General features: G+C 46.7%; 1 protein-coding gene across 5 annotated transcripts in view; it reads right to left on the bottom strand.

Annotated features, from left to right (window-relative positions):
* Card11 (caspase recruitment domain family member 11) overlaps positions 1 to 20,773 on the bottom strand; it is a 78,103-nt gene that overhangs the window by 23,624 nt on the left and 33,706 nt on the right. For all 5 annotated transcript variants that reach the window (XM_070033457.1, XM_070033456.1, XM_070033455.1 and 2 more), the window contains exons 2-6: positions 16,812 to 16,944; positions 9,125 to 9,346; positions 6,853 to 6,990; positions 4,435 to 4,760; positions 947 to 1,126 (exon numbers count right to left, since the gene is read on the bottom strand). In XM_070033457.1, coding sequence (XP_069889558.1) covers positions 947 to 1,126; positions 4,435 to 4,760; positions 6,853 to 6,990; positions 9,125 to 9,346; positions 16,812 to 16,818 — 873 coding nt within the window. In that variant the 5' untranslated portion in view covers positions 16,819 to 16,944. The remainder of the gene's footprint in view (positions 1 to 946; positions 1,127 to 4,434; positions 4,761 to 6,852; positions 6,991 to 9,124; positions 9,347 to 16,811; positions 16,945 to 20,773) is intronic.

The following is a 20,773-nucleotide window of genomic DNA, read 5'->3' on the forward strand; positions in this document are numbered from 1 at the left end:
ACTCCCAAATATCCTGTAAGCTGCTCCAACTACTGCAGGACTCAGCCTCTGCTTGAAATCCAGCCAGGCCCCCTCAGGGGCCATTCTCTAGCATGGAGAGGGGGCATCTTTTCTTTTCCTGCAGAGGTATCTTGGGATGTTGTTGCTCACTGTGACAGGCGAGGGAGGTAACTAACTCGAGCTTGGAGGGGATGGCGGCGTGTTGTTGGGTTTCTGTGTGTCGAAAGGTAAGGCTGTTGATGTACATTTTCCCTCTCATGGCACAAGGCATTAATTTCTGGGGGGGATGGCGATTCTCAATGCAGGTGTCAGTGAGATGACTTTTTTCTTTTTTGCAATACTAGGATTTGAACTCAGAGCCTCATGCTTGCTATGCTAGGCAGGTGCTCCACCACCTGAACCACACCTCCTGTTCTTTATTCCTTTTTTTTTCAAGTAGAATATAGTGTTTTCCCTAGGCCTGGACCATGATCTTCCTCTCTCTCTCCCACATAGCTGGATGACAGGCATGAGCCTCCACACGCAGGCAGGGGCAAACTTTTCTTTTTAAAGTATTATCTTCCATAATGGAATGTCTCTGATAAGGGGATGTGCGGTGGTCACCCCCACTTCACAGGGAAGTGGCCAAGGCTGACAGGCATCGTCTGCACTTTGCTGTTGGCCAAGTGGGACTGTGGACTTACAGGACAGGAGTGTGGGCCCCGCCCTGCCCCGCCCTGCCCCGCCCTCACCCTGGCCCCGCCCCACCCTCACTGTGTCACCAATGGCCTCATCTGGCTCCACCCTCACTGCGCCACTTTGGCCCTGCTCCGCCCTTGCTTGTGTTACCATGGCTTCACTTGGCCCCTCCCCTCCCCTACATCACCGTGGCTCCTCCCACACCACCCTCCTGTGTCACCATTGGCCATGCCCCATCTTCACCTGCGTCACCCCAGCAGCGCCTCACCTGGATGACCGACTGTAGCTCCTGGATCTTGGTCTTCATCATCTCGTTCTCTCGCTCCAGCTCCAGGACCTGCTCCTTCTTCGGCCGGCTCTCAATGTCATTCTTCAGTTTCAGCGACTGGTTTCTTTCCAGCTTACATTCCTCCTCCATCTTGTTCAGTCGGTGCTTCAGCTGATCAATCTGAAATCCCCAGAGGAGCCGAGGGGAGGGGCGTTGGCAGGGGACACGGGAAGTGCCCAGCACCCCCAGATCCCACTGCTTCCCCACACAACCCAAGCTCTGTCCCTCTGCTCCTTTCTGTTGGTGGTGAGGAAGGACTCAGAGACACTTTTCCGTAAGACATGCCTTCATAACCTTGGCGATGGAGACTTCCCAGGAGGTTAGATTTTCTTTCTTTTTGTGATACTGGGGTTTGAACTCAGGGTCTTACACTCACTACACAGGGGCTCTGCCACTTGAACCACACCTCCAGTCTTGTTTTCACTTTCAGATAGAGTCTCAATTTTTTTTTGCTTGGTTTTGTTTTATTTCAGCTGTATTTTTTTGTTTGTTTTTTCTTTTTTGGTACTGGAGATCAAACCCAGGACATTGCATTCTAGGCAAGTGCTTTGCCACTGAGCTACATCCCAGGCCAGATAGGGTCTCAATTTTTATCTGATGGATCTTGGATCATAATTCTATGACCTAGCTTCTTGCATAAACAGGATAACAAATGTGAGTTGCTGTGTTGTGTCTGGCTTGTTTGTTGAGATGGGGTCTTGGTAACTTTTTACCCTGACTGGTCTTGAACTGCAGTCCTCCTGATTTCCATCTCCCAGGTATCTGGGATTCTAGGTGTGAGCAATTGCATACAGTTTTTGTTTTTTCCTTTCCTTTCCTTGGATCCTGCTCTCATTCTTTTTTTTTCCTTTTCTGTTTTGACTAGAACTCACTATGTAGCCTACACTTCAATCCTCTTACATTTGCCTCTCGATTGCTGGCATTACAGGCATGAACTACTATGCCCAGCACCATTTTCCAAATTGAAACTTGTAAAAGGAATAACTTTTAATGTGACCAAAATGTGACAGCAGAGTCTGTAGCTTTACAGAGGACAGGGCCACTTGAACTGTCCTGAGACCTTGGCCCTATCGGGAAGCATCTTGGAGAAGAGAAATGACCCAGGTACTTGGGTGGCTGGACAGTCTTTCATTCTGACACATCTTTTCATTTTTAGTGTATCTCACTTAGGTGTCTAGAACAGGAGAAAGTTCTAGTGTGCAACTTCTAAGTACCCCCTTCTCCGCCCCAGGTTAATAAATAGCACCTAGACCCCTGGAATTGGTCATGCAAAACAAATTCACTTTGTCCCCGGGGCAGGGGGACGGGGGGGGGGGGGGGGGGGGGAAGGGGGTGGGGGATGGGGCCACACAATTGCAGGCCTTACTCTGCTCAAAACTCAGTGCAGAAACTCAGCAATCCTATAACACAGAGGTTCTATCTCTCACAAATGGACAAAACAAAACAAAATAACACCACCACCGAAAAACCTAAGACGAACAGCCAAGAAAGCGATAGAGCCCGAATCTAATACAAAACTTCACCGTGCACACTCTGAGCTGAAACGCTCCACTGCCCGTCAGACCACGGACTCAATTCACCTGAATGCTCCTGGATTGTTTACCGATCTGTCTGCCTCACTAAATCCTAAGTCACCCGAGCAGAGCTCAGGTTATTTATCCCCGTGTCCCTCACAGTACTTAGCACAGTGTCTTACACATGGCAGGTGCTTCATAAATATTCCGAGAGTCTATTTTCCACCCAGCAACCAGAGTGATCCTTCTCAGATATAAATCAGCTGTCACTCTCCAGCTCTCAATCCTTCAGCAGCTTCCATCACAACTGGAATAAATCCCACAGTTCTTACCACCGTCCCCATACCTGGACTCCAGCTGGCCTTCTTACCTCTCCCACCTCCTCTAGTACCACTGGCTCACTATCTCTCCTGACATTAAGCTGGGGAAAACCCAAACAGCCCTCTTCCTTGGGGGGTCTCTGCAATTATGTTACCCTGACTTGCATGGATGGTTCCCATTCCTGTTCATCTGTTCCTTTCTTCGATACCCTTCCTGACCATCCTGGATGAAAGACCACTTTGCTAGGTGCGGTGAAGCATTCTTATATCCCTAGCTAATAAAAAGGATTGTTGTTCAAAGTCAATGGGGACAAAAATTTACAGAGATCTCCAACTCAACAAACAAGCCAGGTATAGCTATATAGATCGGTCACCCAAGCTGCCTGGGAGGCAGAGGTGGGAGAATCTCATTCTGAGGCTAGCCTTAGGAAAAATTGGTGAGTGACACTATCTGAAAAATAACTAAAATTTAAGAAGGGATGTCAGCATAGCTCAAGTGATAGAGCATCTTTCTAGCAGGTGTCAAGACCCTGAGTTCAAACTTCAGTACCACCAAAACAAAGCTAATAAAAAAGCATCTTTCTTCACTCTGTTCTCCTTCCATCTTCTAGTCCTGGTAGCCCTTAACCTACCAGGTTTTGATGGATTTGTTTTCTGATTACAATGTGCACTCCCTGACAGGCAGTGATCCCAGCCTTAAGGGTCCGAGCATGATGACATTTGGTAAATACAAGAAAGGGGTGGATAGCACAAGTCCCCTCCCTCCTCTACTTAGGAAATAAACTGGTGAAGCATGTCAACCATCAGGCTGGTGGGTGTGCACTGATAAGCGTGCTGACTGTCCCACTGGGCCGGGAGCAGCATGGAGAGCAATGTAGATACTGGCATGATGGACAGGCCTGGCCTCAAGGGGTGCAGCCTCTGCCAAACAGGTGCTGCATTTATTTCCTCCTTTTCCTCAGCCTGGTGGTCTGCAGCTGAGGTGCTCCAACCTCCCTGTCACACTGGGGCTGTAGTCTCCGATTTCTCTTCTCACCTTTCCTGAGACAGGGGACAAGTGTGCATGTTTGCACATGTGCAGAATGAATCTAGGTGCACTGAGCGCATGGGGGCTTCGTGCCTGCGCAGATCTGCACACACGCAGAGTGGATCTAGGTGCACTGGACTCATGGGGGGGTTTTAATGCATGTGTCGAACATGTGCAGACTGGATCCAGATGCATTAAGCTCCTAGAGGCTTTCTGCGCATGCCTGCACATGCGCAGAGAGAGAGAGACCCAGGCACAGGTGTCTGCTCACGCATGCGCAGGACGGCTGTAGACCTTCCCCCCCCTCCCCTCATCTGTGTGGGCAGAAAGGTCGGGCTGCATTGAGGTGTGTGTGGGAGCTGTGAGCGCTTGTCTGCAGGTGCCCATGATTTAAAAAATGATATTTCTATTAATTTATTAAAGAGAGGAAAACATTCCAGTAGACTTGTGGTTCTGACGTGTACTTCAAGGACTGAGCTAGCAAAAAGCAAGAAAGATGGAAGGCCCCACTGCAATGGGCGGGCGCCACCCAAGCGCTGCAGCTATTAAAAATAACGCGTGCCCCACCTCGAGCTGGAGGTCCCGGCTCCTCATCACCGCCATGTTCTTCTCCTCGCTGAGCTGGGCGTAGCGCATGGCTAGGTTGTAGTTGTCGTCCTTGACCTTGGCCAGCTCGTCGTTGTAGCCGTCGCGCTCCTCCTTCATCTTGTGGTAGCGGTCCTGGAAGGTCTGCAGCTCCACCCGCGTCAGCAGCAGCTGCTTCTTCTCGTCCTCCAGCTGCCGCGCCTTGGCCAGCAGCTCGCAGCGCTGCAGGTCCTTGGCCTTCATCTGCTGCTGCAGCTTGATGACCTCATTCATCAGGAAGTGCGTGAGGCCCTCGTGGCCCTCCTCCACTGTGGAGAAGGGGCATTGAGTCAGGCCCCAGGGCTGGGGGGGGGAGGGAGAGGTCTGGGGGGGGGTTGAAGGGGAAGGGGACAGGTGTCATCTATTCACTCATTCATTCAACAACATCTTGGTAAGCTCTGTTGAGCCCTTTAGCACTAGGGAGTCAAGGTGAGCAAAACAGCCTGGTCTTGGTAGAGCTTCTTGTCTAGTAAGAGGAAAGGACATTAAAAAAGAAAGAAAGAAAAAAAAAAAAAGGAAGTGGTGCTGTGGCTCAAAGTGGTAGAGTGCTAGCCTTCACTGACCAAAGCTCAGGGGCAGTGCCTGGGCCCTGGTTCAAGCCCAGGACGGTAGAAAGAAAGAAAGGAAAGAAAGAAAGGGAAGAAAAAAAAAGAAAGATGTCCCGCTACAGATGAATGGATCAAAAAACTGTGGTACCTATATACAATGGAATATTATACAGCCATTAGAAAGGACAGAATAATGGCATTCTTTTTTTTTTTTTTTTTTTGTGGGTCGTGGGGCTTGAACTCTGGGCCTGGGTGCTGTCCCTCAGCTCTTATCTCAGGGCGAATGCTCTACTGCTTGAGCGGTTTTCTAGCAGTTTATTGGAGATAAGAGTCTCACAGACTTTTCTGCTCAGGTTGGCTTTGAACCGTGATCCTCAGATCTCAGCCTCCTGAGTAGCTAGGATTATGGGCATGAGCCACTGGCTAATAATGGCATTCTTAGGGAAATGGATGGAACTAGAACAAATCATTTTGAGTGAAGTGAGCCAAGAGCAGAGAGACAAATGGCACAAGGTCTCCCTGCTATGTGGATGTTAAATCCAAAATATAAGGAGATAGAACAAAGTAAACAAGACTCAAGAAACAAAGGACTTCCAATTTGTCGTATCATTTCTAAATGACTCCATGTTCTTGACCACATATATAGTATATAAACATGCACATCTGAGGGAAGCTAGGAGGAGGGCACAGAATCAGAGGGAAATGGGGAAATATACAACAGCTGACACTAAGCCAAAGGAAAGAAATGTACCTATCACCCCATATGGAAGAAATAGTTGTATTGTCAAAGCTCATAGAATTCACAAACTTTATAGGCCATGATAATGACAATTTGCCTTATGAAAGTTAAAATGTATTTGTGACTTTAACTAAGTATCACTATCTCACAATACTGTGAAGTTTGTGAACTTTATCTAACCACTTATAGCAATAAAAATTATTAAAAAAGAAGAAAGAAAGGAAGGAAGGAAGGGTCAGGTCACACCAGAGAGCATTAGTCTGTGAGTATTTCACAAAGTGAAGGTATAAGAGACTATGATTATGTATGGTGGGGGAACCAGAGCCGCTCTGGGGGGCAGTGGTTAGAGAAGGGAGAATTTTTCCTCAGGGGAAAAGAGTATCATCCTAGAAGGTAGACAAGCATAACCATGGCCAGTTGGAGGAGGGAGGGTCTTGGCATATTTCCAGAAGTGAAGGATAATTCAAGTGTTTGAGCAAGGGAAAAGAGGAAGGAGAGAGCGCAGGAGATGGAGGCAGAAAGGTGAGGCCAGGAGGACTTGGGGGTTCCTTGTGAGTCACATTAAGGACCCAGGTCTTTATATGGAGAAATGGAAAACCATAGAAGAGACCTAAGCAGGAGACGGGGCATGAAGAGGATGAAGAAAGCCTTGGAGCCAGCCAGGAAATGAATGAAGGGGGAAGAAAGGGGTGGGAGAGGCTGGCCTGGAGACAGAGACTGATAGAAGAACGTTTAGGAAGGAAGATGATATAGACGTGATGTCCCAGGGCTCTGGCCCATAGACCCTGGCAGGAGAGCAGGGAAGATGGAGGTAAGCTGCAGAGGATCAAAGGCCCATCTGCTTACCCCCTCCTCCCAGTCCCCAGCACCACAGATGAGGCATGTCATGGACACCCCCACCCCCTGGCTCTTGTTTGTTTTGCCCTTGTCACCTGCCTCTCACCATGAGGTGAAATTCATGGTAGACAGCCCAAAAGTCCAGCATGTGACAGACTCACAGCCTTCATATTGTCCTTCTGCAGGACACATGTCTGCTAGTAGAGGCTACATACTTCCGATGGTAACGTCACTCACCCACGATGGTAGAGAATCTTCGAGTGGGTTCCTTCCCCGTCACTAGTTTGTACAGTTCTGGGTAGTAAAATTCTAGGCTCTCCAAGAAAACCACATAACCCCTTTGCCCTTTGGTATGCAGAATGTCCAACAATCGACCTAAAAGGAAAAGCAAATCAGCCCTGACTGGACAGGAGTGGTCTGCATTTGTAAGTCTTATTCTGATTGTGTCTCCACCAACTTCTAGCATTTCTGAGATGGATCTTGGAGTCCAGATAATGCCAATCAACTTGTCAGGCCCTCAGCAGGGCTTTGGTGAATACTTATTTATCATTGTCTAATAAATTGGTAGAAGTGGGATATGTAGAATCTTAGTCACAGGAAATCACGAGTTTTGGGTTTTTCTGATTGGCCAGGGCTAAGACCACCCACACATGCATTAGGTTTTCTGTGGCTGACAGAGGTTGGAAGCATAGGGGATATATAGGGAGTCTGAGTATTTGAGTGGGAGCTAAGGAAAGTCACAGAAAAGAGGAAGAGCTCTATGATCTTCCTTAGGTCATTTGGGGGTGTACCCTTAGGGAGGATTGTGGGACCCCAGTCACTCTGAGGCTTCCTGGTGGGAAATGTGATCTCTTCACACCCTGCCAAGAATCACCTCCATGGAGCTGAGCTCTTAGCAGCTTACCCTTGAGGCTCCCAAACTTTGAGCCAAAAACTTCTTTTCTGTACAAAGTTAGCCTGACTCAAGTATTTTGACATAGTACTAGAAACACAGATGAACACATTCCTCAATGCACTTATTGTGTATACTTCTTGGCCCTTCATTAAACATTTTATTTTCAGATATTTCTTCTTTTGAGGTCTTAAAACTCTACCTTTTCCCCAGGACAGATTTGATAAATACATTTTATCTCATGTCACTTCTGATTGTTTGGTGAAGCTGCCTGGCACTCTGTGTTCAGAAGGATTCCAGAGTCACACGGGAGCTCACTGGGAAGTCATGATGTTCTTAATTAAGGATGTCTCCCATGGGGGCAGAACAGAGTCAAGGCCTAGGAACTGCTTATTATCACCTGTGCCACAGGGACAGTGAGCTCTCATCCCAGAGACAAATACATTTTATATCACAGTCTAGGACCCAAATAAAGAATACAGCCTAGATGTTCAGTGTACACATGGGTACATGAAGCTAAAGCAAGCACTAGAGACTGCTGGAAAAGCCTATGGACCCCTTCTCAGAATAAGATTGCTTAATTAAATATCTCAGCAGCAAAGGAAATTGGTGACAATGGAAGTTATCAAATAGTAAACAAATGTGTGGTTCTGTAACAAACATACTTTTACATGAATGCTCCACAGTTTAAAACTTGGTTTAATAACTGCTGTGATTTTTGAGTGAGAAACAAATGCATTTGAAGACATTTGCAAAGATATAATGTGACATCAAGGTATTTATTTACTTGTACTGAGCTTTGAACTCAGGGCTTCAGGATTCCATAGATAAGTATACCAGGCCTAGTTTACTTGTTGAGATTGGGTCTTGCTAATTTTTCCCCCCCCAGATTAGCCTTGGCCATCAATCCTCTCATCTTTGCTTTGCAAGTAACCAAGATTACAGGCAGAGGCCATCATACCTGGCATGTTTATGTGTTCATTTACTGGTCATCAGGGCTTGAACTCAGGACCTTGTGTTCTTGCTTGGCTTTCTTGCTGATGGCTATTGCCCTACCACTTGAGTCACATCTCCAGTCCAGCTTTGTATGGTTATTTGGAGATCAGAGTCTCATGGACTGTTCTGTTTGGGCCAGCTTGGAATCTCAATCCTCCAGATCTGTTTCTTGAGTAGCTAGGATTATAGGTATGAGCTACCAGCACCTGGCTGTTTACTGTTTTCTATTTGTTGACAAAATTCATAGGTATTACAAATCACTAGTATGATTCATTGTTTGCTGACATAATTGAAGGTGGTGCTAAAATTCAGGTTAACGATGTCAATCAGATGCCAATTCCAGGGGTTTGGGGGTGTGGTTCAAGTGGTGAGGAGCTCCTACCTAGGGAATACAGGCCCTGAGTTCAAACTCCAGAACCACCTAAGTAATAAACAAGAGGTGTGAATTCCACCCTCTGGCAAAGGACTGTTTGAGTTACACCCAGAGGCGGCTCAGTGGGGAAGGTGATGGGCAGTGGTCCGTGGATCCCTGGCTTGATGGAGCCAGGTGTGTGTGTTGGGGGGAAAGCAGGGGAAATGGGGTGCCTTGCCTCTGGCGCCCCTGGTGGCCACCTCTGTTACCTGCACGGTTGATCTTGGAGGGCAGGGTGGGAGCGCTCAGCACTTCATCCTCATCCTGCTCATCAATGACCTTGCACTGCCGCAGGTAGGGCGTGAGCTTTGCGGGGTTGATGTAGCGGCTGAGCATGTGCCGATTGCATTCCACATTCTCCCACAGGGCGTCCTCCTCGTCCTTCAGAGTCTCCATGTAGTCCTCCATCTCCAGGCCTTCTCCTGGGATGCCTAAACCCCAACAAGGTGGACCGAAGAGTTCAGGATAGCCCTGTGCACTCCTCTGAGAGTATCTTGATAAGTTTTATTATTTCTTTTAAAATTTTATCGTAAAGGTAATGTACAGCGGGGTTACAGTTATGTAAGTCAGGTAATGAATACATTTCCTTTTGAACAGTGTCCCTCCCTCCCTCATTCTCTCCCAGTTTTTCCCCTCCTGATTTTCCTCCCCGCCACCCAAGTTGTATAGTTCATTTTCAACATAGTGTCTAGTGGGTTCCACTGCTGAATTGGTTCATCCTTTGTCCCACCATTTCTGTTCTTCCCCTTCCTCTCCCCATATCAGATAAACATATATACAAGACAAAGCATACAGAAAAGAAAAACAACCAGTGACAGAAGGGAATAAACCAGAGGAAAAATAAGAAGAAAAAAGAACCACAAACAATACAATAATAAAACCTCTTGCTTCTATTTCTTGGCGTTCATTTCGATAAGCATCGTTTTATATGATCATATGCACATAGCTATTGAGCCCTTGTGATCCTCTCCTAAGAATATCCCCCTTTGTTCTCACTGTGTGAAAGTTTAGACTGCTGTTTAATCAACCATGCTCAGGTGTAATTATCTGTCTTTTACTATCCATTGGGTTTACTTATAGATACACAGGCCCATTCTAATAACTACAAATGAGGGAAACCATGCAGCCTATATGTCTTTGGTTCTGGCTTACTTTGCTTAGAAAATGTGGTACATATACACAATGGAATTCTATGTTTCTGTCAGAAAGAATGACATTGCCCCATTTGTAAGGAAGTGGAAAAACTTGGAAAAATTATGTCTTGGTAAGTTTCAAAAAAAAATGTAAGCTGGCTGGATACTGGTAGCTCACCCCTATAATCCCAGCTTTTAGGGAGGCTGAGATCCAGAAGACTGAACTTCAACACCAAACCAGGCAGAAAAGACGCTACCTCCCAAATAAGAAGCATAAAATTGCACTCACATGTGGTTCAAATGAGATAGTGCCTGCCTAGGAAGGAAACAGAGAGTGCAAGAAGCCCTGAGCTGAAACCCTTACTGGAAAAAGAAAAAAAGCTCCCCTTGTATAATTAATTGATATTAACAAGAAATAAGTACAATAGAGACATATACATATATGTGAGAAGGGAGGATTTGAACATCAATACAAATACATATTTATATCTAAACACAATGAAAAGGTAAGTCATAATACTTTGTTGGTGTGTTGCATTCTTGCATGGTTTTTTATTGCTCAGGGTTGGTGTTCTACCACTTGAGCCCCACCTCCACTGGTTAATTGAAGATTAGAGTCTCATGGACTTTTCTGCCTAGGTTGGCTTTGAACTGTGATAATCAGATCTCAATGCCTTGAGTAGCTAGGATTACAGGAATGAACCCCTGGCTCAGGCTTAATCATAAGGTTTTAAACATTTTTAAGGAAAATACACGTAGATCTAATTCAATCTTTTGATTTCATTTTGCTTTGATTGAAACAGAGTCTTAATAGGCAGCCTAAGATAGATTTGAATTCACAATCCTCCTACTTTAGCCTCCTGAGTATTGTGTTACAAGTATGCACTACTACACCCTACATACTTCATTTTTTCCCACTTTCCTTTCTTCTCTCTTCTCTCCCCCACCCCTCCCCCTGTTTCCCTCCACCCCTGGTGGCCCTAGGGATTGAAATCAGGGTTTCACACTTGCTAGGCAGTCATTCTACCTCTGAACAATGCCCTTTGCGTGTGATTTTTTTGAGGTAGGGTTTCACTTCCCTTTAAGGTATGTTCCTGGAATGTGATCCTCCTCCTTTAGGTTTCCTGTCACAGTGGAGATAACAAGTTCACACCGCCATGTTCAGATTCTTCTGTTGAAGTGGACTCTTGTGGACTTTTCTTCCTAGCTGTCCTGGAACCCTGAGCTTCCTGATCTCAGCCTTCTAAGTAGCTAGGATTGGAGGAGTGAGCCAGGAGTGCCGGAGTAACACGGTCAGTGTAAAGGGCATTTTCTTCATTTCATGAAGAAACACTATTCCTTTTAATGTCACTATTTTTCTCTAAGAACTGTCCTTCCTGCTTAGAAAAGTATGCTTTCTAGACTCTCCTACTAATGGAATCATACAACGTAGTCTTTTGTGGCTGGTTTCTTTCATTTAGAATAATTTAAAAAAATTCATTAATGTTGAAGCACATATCAGATCTTCATGAAAAAAAATTGCCAAATGATTTTTTGCCTCTGCTGGCTTTGGACCATGATCCTACCTCTTCTTCCTGCAGATAGCTGGGATTGCAAGCACTTGCTACCACACCTGGCTTGTTCTTTGAGATTTAAGAGTCACACTAACTTTTTGCCAGGGCTTCCCTTGAACCACGATCCTCCTATCTTCACCTCCCAAGTAGCTAGGATTACAGGTGTTAGCCACTGCCCCAGATCCCAAATGATTTTTCATTGTATGGATATGACATGTGTTGTGTGGCCCATCATCCACAGGTGGATGTTATTTCTACAGTATGAGCAGTGCTGCTGTGGGCATTCCTGGGCAGCTGTTTGTGTGGATAGATGTTTTCATCCTTGTACGAGTGGAATTCCTGAGACATATGGTTGGTGTGCCTGTAACGTTTTGCAGCATACAGCAGCCACGCCATCTTGCATTCCCATGAGTAATGTTTGGACTCTCCTTTGCCACATTCTTGCTAATGCTGGCTCTCCTCTGTCTTTTATTACAGTCATTGTGCTGAATGTGAAGTAGAGTCTCACTGTGGTTTGGTTTTGCATTTTCCAAATGACTAATGATATGGAGCATCTTTTCATTTGCATATTGGCCATTTGTGAAGAGAATTATCTATTCAAATCCTTTGCCCATTTAAAAATTGAGCTGTTGGTCTTTTTATTATTGTGTTGTAGGAATATGCTGGATGCATATCCTTTATTAAATGTGTGACTTGCAAATATTTTCTCCCTTCCTGTCAGGTGTACTTTCATATTCTTAGAGTCTAAACTTGGGCCAGGTGTGGTTCAGATACTCAGAAGGTAGAGGTAAGAGGATTGTGATTGGAAAAGTTAGAGCTTATCCCCAAAACAAACTGAAACACAGGCGTGGGCGCCTGGCTCAAGTGGTAGAGCATCTGCCTAGCAAGGTCTTGCATTCAAATGGTACTAAAAAAAGAATCTAGTTTAAAAAATTAAATTCTGATGTCATATAGTTGTTTTCTTCTTCCATTTTGATTTTGGAATGCATTAAAAAAAGTAATTATTGCCAGGTGTTGGTTGCTCACGCCTGTAATCCCAGCTACTTAAGAGGCTGAGATCTGAGGATTGTGGTTGGAAGCCTGGGAAAGTCTGTGAGACTCTGATCTCTAATTAATCACCAGAAAGCTGGAAGTGGCTCAAGTGGTAGAGTGCTAGTTTTGAGCAATAAAACTCAGAGGCTGCACTCAGACCCAGAGTTGAAGCCTCAGCATCTGTACACACACACACACAAATGTCATTGTTTACCTCTTGGGCTGGTGTTGTGACTCAAGTGGTAGCATGCCAGCTGGAAAAGCACAAGGCACTGGTACCACAAACAAACAAAACAAAACCCCCCAACAGTTACTTTTATTTTTTTTTTACAGTTTTATACTTTAGCTCTTACATTCAGCACTGTAATCTGTTGTGTGTATGTTACAAATCAGGTGTGTCTCACTGCAGAGTGTCACATGTAGATAGCTCCTTGTTCCAGAGAATTCACCCCCAAAAAACTATTCTTTCCCCATGGAGTGAGCTTGGACTCCTAGTTGAGAATCAGATGATCCTAAATGCGGAAGTTTGTTTCTGGACTTTCCTGTTGACCACACTCAAGTCTGTTTGTTTTTATGCTAGAACCGCACTGCCTTCCATAGCCTTGTAATAAATTGGGAAGTAGGAGCCTATCCCCCCATCCTTGGTACCCTATTACTCTTTTTCAAGATTGTTTTGGAGATCGTGTGCCCCTTTATGATTCCAGGTGAGTTGTAGGATTTGCTTGCCAATTTCTGAGAGAAAGGTAACTGGTTTGTTTGTTTGTTTGTTTGTTTTTGTTTTGGCAGTGGTGGGGTTGGAACTCAGGGCTTTGCCCTTGCTAGGCTGGCTTGCTTGCTCAGTGGGTGCTCTACCACCTGAGCTATGACTCCAGCCCAACTTTTTGCTGGCAATTTTAGAGATAGAGTCTTATAGGCTTTTCTGCCTAGGCTGCCTCAATCCTCCAGATCTTAGCATCCTGAGTAACTAGGATTACTGGCATGAGCTGCTAACATCTGACTAATTTATTGTTTTTTTGTAAGGTACGCCCTGGGAAGGCGGAGCAGACTCCTCCCTCCTCTTAGTTAAGTCTCCGCCCAGTACTTGTGTCACCTAAGTAATTGGCACACTTGGAAGCAGTCACCCCCCTCCCCCAAGATCACATCTACATCTGGTGTGGCCACACCTTCTCCCGCCCCTGGTTTTGATAAGTCGTGGCCTGGCTATGGTTAGACCTTTTTTAATCCCTGCTGCTTTGGCTTCCAAGTTGACCAGAGGCGGCTTGGAGCTCGAAAATAAACCTTGCCTTTGCCTGTATACCATGGGCTGCTCTCTTTCCTAGGCTGCCAATTTAATTTACCTAATAGTTTTAATAGTAGATGACTTTTGATATTCTAAAGGTAGGATCATGTCATCTGCAAATAGGGATAGTTTTACTTCTAGCTTTCAAACTGGAGCTCTTTTATCCCTCCTTCTCACTAGCTGTCCTGTGATGTATTACATATATTATGTATCCACGAGTCCCCCATATTCCGAACTCATTCATGCACAGCTTACCTTTCTGTGCTACATTGCCTTGAGCCTAATACCCAGTGGCACCCATGCATCCTGGGTGGAGCCTGCTGCCCACGACGCCCTCCCATTTAGGACAACAGGGCACCAGAGTGCTCATTTTCACCTAAGAAGGAAGACATACTTCCTTTCCTCTTCTCAGGCAGCCAGCATTCTAAACCAGCGCTACCATGAGTTATTTATGAATAAACACGCAGCAGGCGTTGCTGCTACTTATCAACAACTACTAACAGAATCACATCCTATTTTTCCCCCCTCGGAAATCCCAACCCACATGGTTCCGGGAGAATGGGTGTCCTGTGAACTGCCAAAGTGGCTTTTGTGTGGCATCTACCCACGGTTTCTAGACAAGCTTGTGCAGTGCCTCATGGCCCAGGCCGTGTGCAGGGAAGCTGCTTCTCATGGTGAACTGGAGCTCCCATGCCACGTGATGGGAGACGGATGACAGGAGTTTGCCTTCATCTTGGGCAGTAACTCAGAGAAAGGAGACCCTGTGACTGATCTTTTAGTTGTTCCAGTGATGCCCGGGATCTCTGAGCCCAGGGTGGGATATGAGGATTCCCTGGGGCACAAATGTCCAGAATGTCATCCAGATGGCAGGGCAGAGAGATGGAAAAAGGTTGGGCCTGGTGGGGGATTTGCAGAGTGGCTGAGAGGTGCAGCTGCAGGAGAGAATGGCAGGTCAGGTGCTAACAGCTTGTACTTCTGTGGGGCTCTGAAGTTCTGTACTTAGGAATCATGCTTCCTGTCTCTCACAGACAGCATGGCTGTGGAGGCTGGGTGTGAAACTAGCTGCAGGGGGCTTGGTGCCATGGCAACGCTTCCTGCAGGGCCCTGGGTGGCAGAGCGGCCACCTGAGTGGAGCAGGAAATGACTAGGATAAAACCTTCTTCCCACCACAGGCAAAGGGGTGCCTCTTCCTCAGAGGGAGGCCGTCACAGACCTCAGGTCTCACACAGGCTGTGATATCATGAATGCCCAGCACTGCACCCTGTGCGTCAAGTAGGGCTGAAGTGCTTGTGACATTTCCTGAGTGCCATTCTAGTGGGCACTGAGGGTTCTGAGAAACTTCTGACATAGTGCTCACAGTTTGGTGGTACAGGCCAACTATCTACACAGGTAACAATTCATGGAGAGGGTAGCACCCGGAAGTCCATGTAAAGGGTGGCACCAAATGCACAAGTGTAACAGGAAGGGCCCAGCCTTGGGCTGTCTGCCTGCCAGGCACCATGCCTGATCCTTTATAGAAATTGTTTTTATCACAGCCACCCTGAGAGGTGGACATGGCCCCCTGTTTTGTAGACAAAGAAAGTAAGATGCAGAAAGCCCAAACAACCCACACTGAGTCCAAACTGGTCCTCTCTACTGGGGCCTGCCCCATATTACAGCGCCCCAAGGTTCCTCTTAGACAGCAGGTGCCATTTTTGAATGGGAATTTACTGGCAAGAGGGAGAGGTAGGAGAGAACAAAAGGAGCCAGGCATGGTAACACACACTTGTAATCCCGGCCACCTGGGAGGCAGAGCTAGGAGGATCATGACTTCAAGACCAACATTGGTAAAATATTAAACAATATTAGAAATGTTAGACGATATTCTGTCTAAAAAAACAGAAAAAGGGCTGGGGCATGGCTTCAGAGGTGGCATGCATGAGGCCTCAGCTTCAGTTCCTAGTATGAGAGGAAAAAGAAAAGAAAAGCATGCTGAAGTAAGGGTCAGAACTCGCAGGGAAAAGCCTGGGAGTGAAGCCCATGGCTGGACCGCCCTCCTTCCGCTTGGTGCACCCGTAGGGGCCGCCATGACTTCAGAGCGTCCTCTTTTAGAGAAGAGACGCTAACACTGCACAGAGTCATTTCTGCCTAACGCCTTTATGATGCGACCTCATCGTGCCCAGAGGGGTCCTGGCCGCTGTGTTTGTGACACACATTAAGCGTGCCCAGCAGTGTTCCGTCTTGTGACGCAATCTAGGAGCACCAGAAGCATTCCTGTACACCATGTTTGTGACGTCAATCAAGTGCGCTCAGAAGCACTCCTGTTGGCCATCTTTCCCTCTTGATTGCTGATCCTAGTCTGAGCATGCTCAGTAACGCATGTTGGAGCACTCACCCCAGGTCTAGACTTATGAAATGGTAACCCCTCCGTACAACACCTTCATCATAAGAAAATTAAGGGAAAAAAAACCCAAAACAAAAACCAAACCAAAACCAAAACAACAACAACCCCGACAAGTTCAAGGCTCCTGGGCCAGGCTCCAAGGGGAAGGGTGAATCTGCTCACCTTCATCTGGGAAGCACAGGATACAGAGACCACATACCCATGCACAAGTCCCAGCACAGCTGTTCATTCCCTCTGCCCTCATTTGTCGAAGACATTTATCATATGACTGTCATAATACATTTGCTGTTATAATAAATTTCACAATGTCGACCTTGATCTCCGGAGGTCTGTGTGATTTACCTTCTGTAACCTTACAGACTTGCCACTGCTGTGCCCCCAGCATGCTGGATTCCTTTGACTATCTCCCAACTTCAGGCTAATGTCACATCTCAGCCCCTGCTCCCTTCTCCTTCCCCTCTACCAAGTCTCTCTGTCTAGCTTTTCAACATAAAGGCAGTAAGACAGGTAACGTACCTGGCATGTGTAGATGCTCAACGCACAGGAACTGATGAACAATTATTGAAGTCTGACTTTTACACTTCCTGGTGGGATCTCATCCTTTTTGGAGCCAGTCTCTTGTTGGATTGAGAGTTGAGATGGCTGGGATCTGAAAAGGGAAGATAATCAAACTTGGAGTAGAGGAGAAAAGAAGAAATCAAATTTGGAGGGTGCTCTGGGGCCAGGTGTAGTTGCTTATGCCTGTAATTCCCAGCTACTTGGGAGGCAGAGATAGGAAGATCATAGTCAAAGCCCAGCTGAGGTAAAGTACAAGATCCGGTCTGGAAAACTAAAATCTAAAACTTGGAGCATAGCCCCAAGTGGTAGAGTGCCTGTCTAGAAAGTGCAAGGCCCTGAGTTCAATCCCCCCTATGACCTAAAATACAAATAAGGGTGCTGTGCTTTGGAAGAACATGGCAGGAAGTGAAATTCTGAGGTGGGACGGCGTCAGGGGACAGTACAGGTGTACATTCCAGGGGGAAAGGGTTTCTGTTATGTCCAGTCCCAAGGATGACCCGGGACGACCCACCACAGGTCCCCAGACCTTCAGGATCGGGGAGCTGGTGGCCTCGTGGTATCTCACGCCAGCACGGCGGATCTTCATGGGGCTCTGAGCAATGCTGTGATCAGTGGTGAATTCATTCGCTCAAAGGCAGCAAGCCACATCCCCAACCAGAGAGTTGCTTTCACTGTGAATTACACCCTCGGCCTCGTGGGCAGGAACACACCACAGCCCCACAGCCCACGGTGATTTCCCGAGGGATGCCTTCTTTATGGGGTCTGACAGGGACAGGGCCGCCGCCTCACCCAGCACAGCTGTTCAAGGCCACTGGAGAGGTTTGTGAGGAAGGGGCAGGGCTGCTTGGAACAGGCAGACCCACAACCAGGACAGGTGGGTTCAAGCCCTGCCAAGGCAGGAGTGGACTTGAACTCTTGGGGTCTCCAGAAGCTGCTCTGAGTCCCCCTACATGGGAGGGACAGGGCCCCTGGGAGAGGCAGCTGTAAGCAGGAGCTTGCTTGGTTTGGGCATGAATCACTATGACATCAGATCACAATTGAAATCCTGTGTGTGTGTGTGTGTGTGTGTGTGTGTGTGTGTGTGTGTGTGTGTGTGTGTGTGTGTGTGTGTGTGTGTGTGTGTGTGTGTGTGTGTGTGTGTGTGTGTGTGTGTGTGTGTGTGTGTGTGTGTTTTCAATACTGAGGCTTGAACTCCAACTTGCTCAGCTGGTGCTCTACCATTGTAGCCATGCCTCCAGCCTAGATTTTTGTTGACTAACTAGAGGAGGCTAATGACCTTTTCTGCTCAGAATAGCCTCCAACCAGTTCTCAGCCTCCTGAGTACCTAAGGTTACAGGTCTGAGCTACTGGTACCCAGCTGTAAGAAACCTTTGATTGTAAGCAGAGTTGTGATTAAAGGTTGCCACCACTGGCCCTCATGCTCTAGTTTCTTCTGGGTCAACACTGAGTGAGGAAACTGAGGTACAGGTCAGCCAATAGAGAGACTGGTCTGGTCATGAGATTTTTCTGGTCATGGAACTTTGACTAAAGCCTTTGGGTCCTAAGATCAGACATTTCTAGGGCTCTATTTTGGTAGGTTCATCTCTTGATCACTTAAGCTAGTGACTTCCAGGGATGAAGGTATAGTCACGAGATGGAGACAGCAGCTACTGCACACAGACTGCTTGCTTTGTGCCAGGCACCATGTTAGATGTCATTGACCAACCTTATGAATTGTTTGAAGCTGGGCTTGGTGGTGTATACTTTTAATCCCAGCTGCTCAAGAAGTGGAGGCAGGAGGATCTCCAGTACAAAAAGGGACTAGGGGCATGGTTCAAGTGGTAGAGCTCTTGAAAAGCATGTGTGAAGTCTTAGGTTCTGTCTCCAGTAGTACATAGCACAAACCAAATACCTTTCAGCAGTGGAGGTGTCCTCATCAAAACCACCATTTACAGCTAACAAAATAAAGCTTGAAGTTGGGTGCTGGGGGCTTACACCCGTGATCCTAGCTACTCAGGAGGCTGAGATCTGAGGACTGCAGTTCGAAGCCATCTTAGGTAGGAAAGCCTGTGAGACTCTTATCTCCAATTAACCATCAAAGAGCTAGAAGTGGAGTTGTGGCTCAAGTGGTAGAGCACCAGCATTGAGTGAAAAAGCTAAGAGACAGTGCCTAGGCTCTGAGTTCAAGTCCTAGTCCCAACATAAAAGAAAGAAAGAAAGAAAGGAAGAAAGAAAGAAAGAGAGAGAGAGAGAGAGAGAGAGAGAGAGAGAGAGAGAGAGAGAGAGAGAGAGAGAGAGAGAAAAGAAAAGAAAGACAGGCAGGCAAAGAGAGCTTGGAGAAGTTCAATGTCATTTGGCAAAAAGGGAAAATTTGGACTTGAGGTTCTTTCCTTCATTTAATTCATACCCAGCCTGTGTTTTAAATTACTTTTTAGGACTGGGGCATGGTTTCTGTGGTAGAGTGGCTCTGAGTTCAAACTCCACAATTCCCCCCACCCCCTGCCCAAGTTGCCTTTATAAAGGGCTACGATGGAAGGTGTGCATACAGAAATTGAAGTTGTCATCTTACCGTAAGAGATGGAACTAAGACTGGGTTCTACTAAGACAGACTGGTGTGAATCCATGGGGAGGCCATTTGTTCCCTGGCTAAGCCCAGATGCTGCTTTTAGCTGCCTTTCACTTAAGAATAATCAGAGCCAAAGAAAGGTTGGCTTCTGAGGGAAATCTCTACCTGAAGGTAGAGATCAAGAGATAATCCGAGGACAGAAACTTGTAGGGAGCAGAGAATACACTGAATAAGAGAAAACTTTTTGAAAGAACCCACAACCTAACTGGCACATGCCTGTAATCCCAGCCCGCAGGAGGCAGAGACAGGAGGATTGGGAGTTAGAGGTCAGCTTTGGGCTACATGGTGAGTTCTAGAGCAGCCTGTGTTAGATCTGTCTCAAAGAAAAACAAAATAACAAAAAGTCCAACATTTCTAGTTCTAGTAATTTTTTTTTTGGGGGGGGGGTCCAGTCGTGGGGCCTGAACTCTGGGCCTGGGCGCTGTCCCTCAGCTCTTCAGCTCAAGGCTAGTGCTCTACCACTTGAGCCACAGCGCCACTTCGGGCTTTTTTCTTTTTGCTTATGTGGTGCTGAGGAATTGAACCCAGGGCCTCAGGCATGCAAGGCAAGCACTCTACCACTGAGCCACCTTCCCAGAAGTCCAACATTTCTAAAAGCAACAATGAAACAGACAGATGGCTCCTCCTCAGCCTGATAATTAAGAGTCTATAAACTATAGTTAATAGTAGGCTTTTCTCAAGAAAGCCAGTTAAGAAACAATAAAGAGCTCTTAGTAATTAAAAATAAGGCTGGGCCAGGAGCTGGTGGCTCGGTCCTGTAATCCTAGTTACTTGAGAGGCTGAGATCTGAGGACTGAGCAGAAAAGCTCAAGGACAGCACCCTTGCCCTGAGTTCAAGCCCCAGTAATGGTGCATGCACATTTATGTATACACGTATACACGTACATGTACACACACACACACACACACACACACACACACACACACACACACACACACACACACACACACAGAGGCTGGAAAAGCCCAGCATCAATGGCTCACACCTATAATCCTAGCTTCTTAGGAGGCTGAGATCTGAGGATCACAGTTCAACCAGTCCAAGCAGGAAATCCTGTGAGGCTCTTATCTCCACTTAACCACCAGAAATTGGGATGTGGGACTGTAGCTCAAGTGGTAGAGCACTTGTCTTGAGCTGAAGAGCTCAGGGACAGTGCCCAGGCCCAGAGTTCAAGCCCCACAACTGACCAAAAAAAATATAGCAGAAATTTAAGCCAATAAAATGCTAGCAGGAGTGAGAAAAATTCCCAAAAAGTTAGAGAGAAGAAAGGTAAGAAAGAGGGACAAATGGGGTCAGTGTACAAGGTCCACTATC

Source organism: Dipodomys merriami, unplaced genomic scaffold (genome assembly GCF_024711535.1).
Source record: "Dipodomys merriami isolate MVZ:Mamm:240054 unplaced genomic scaffold, mDipMer1.0.p SCAF_22, whole genome shotgun sequence".
Classification (NCBI taxonomy): domain Eukaryota; kingdom Metazoa; phylum Chordata; class Mammalia; order Rodentia; family Heteromyidae; genus Dipodomys; species Dipodomys merriami.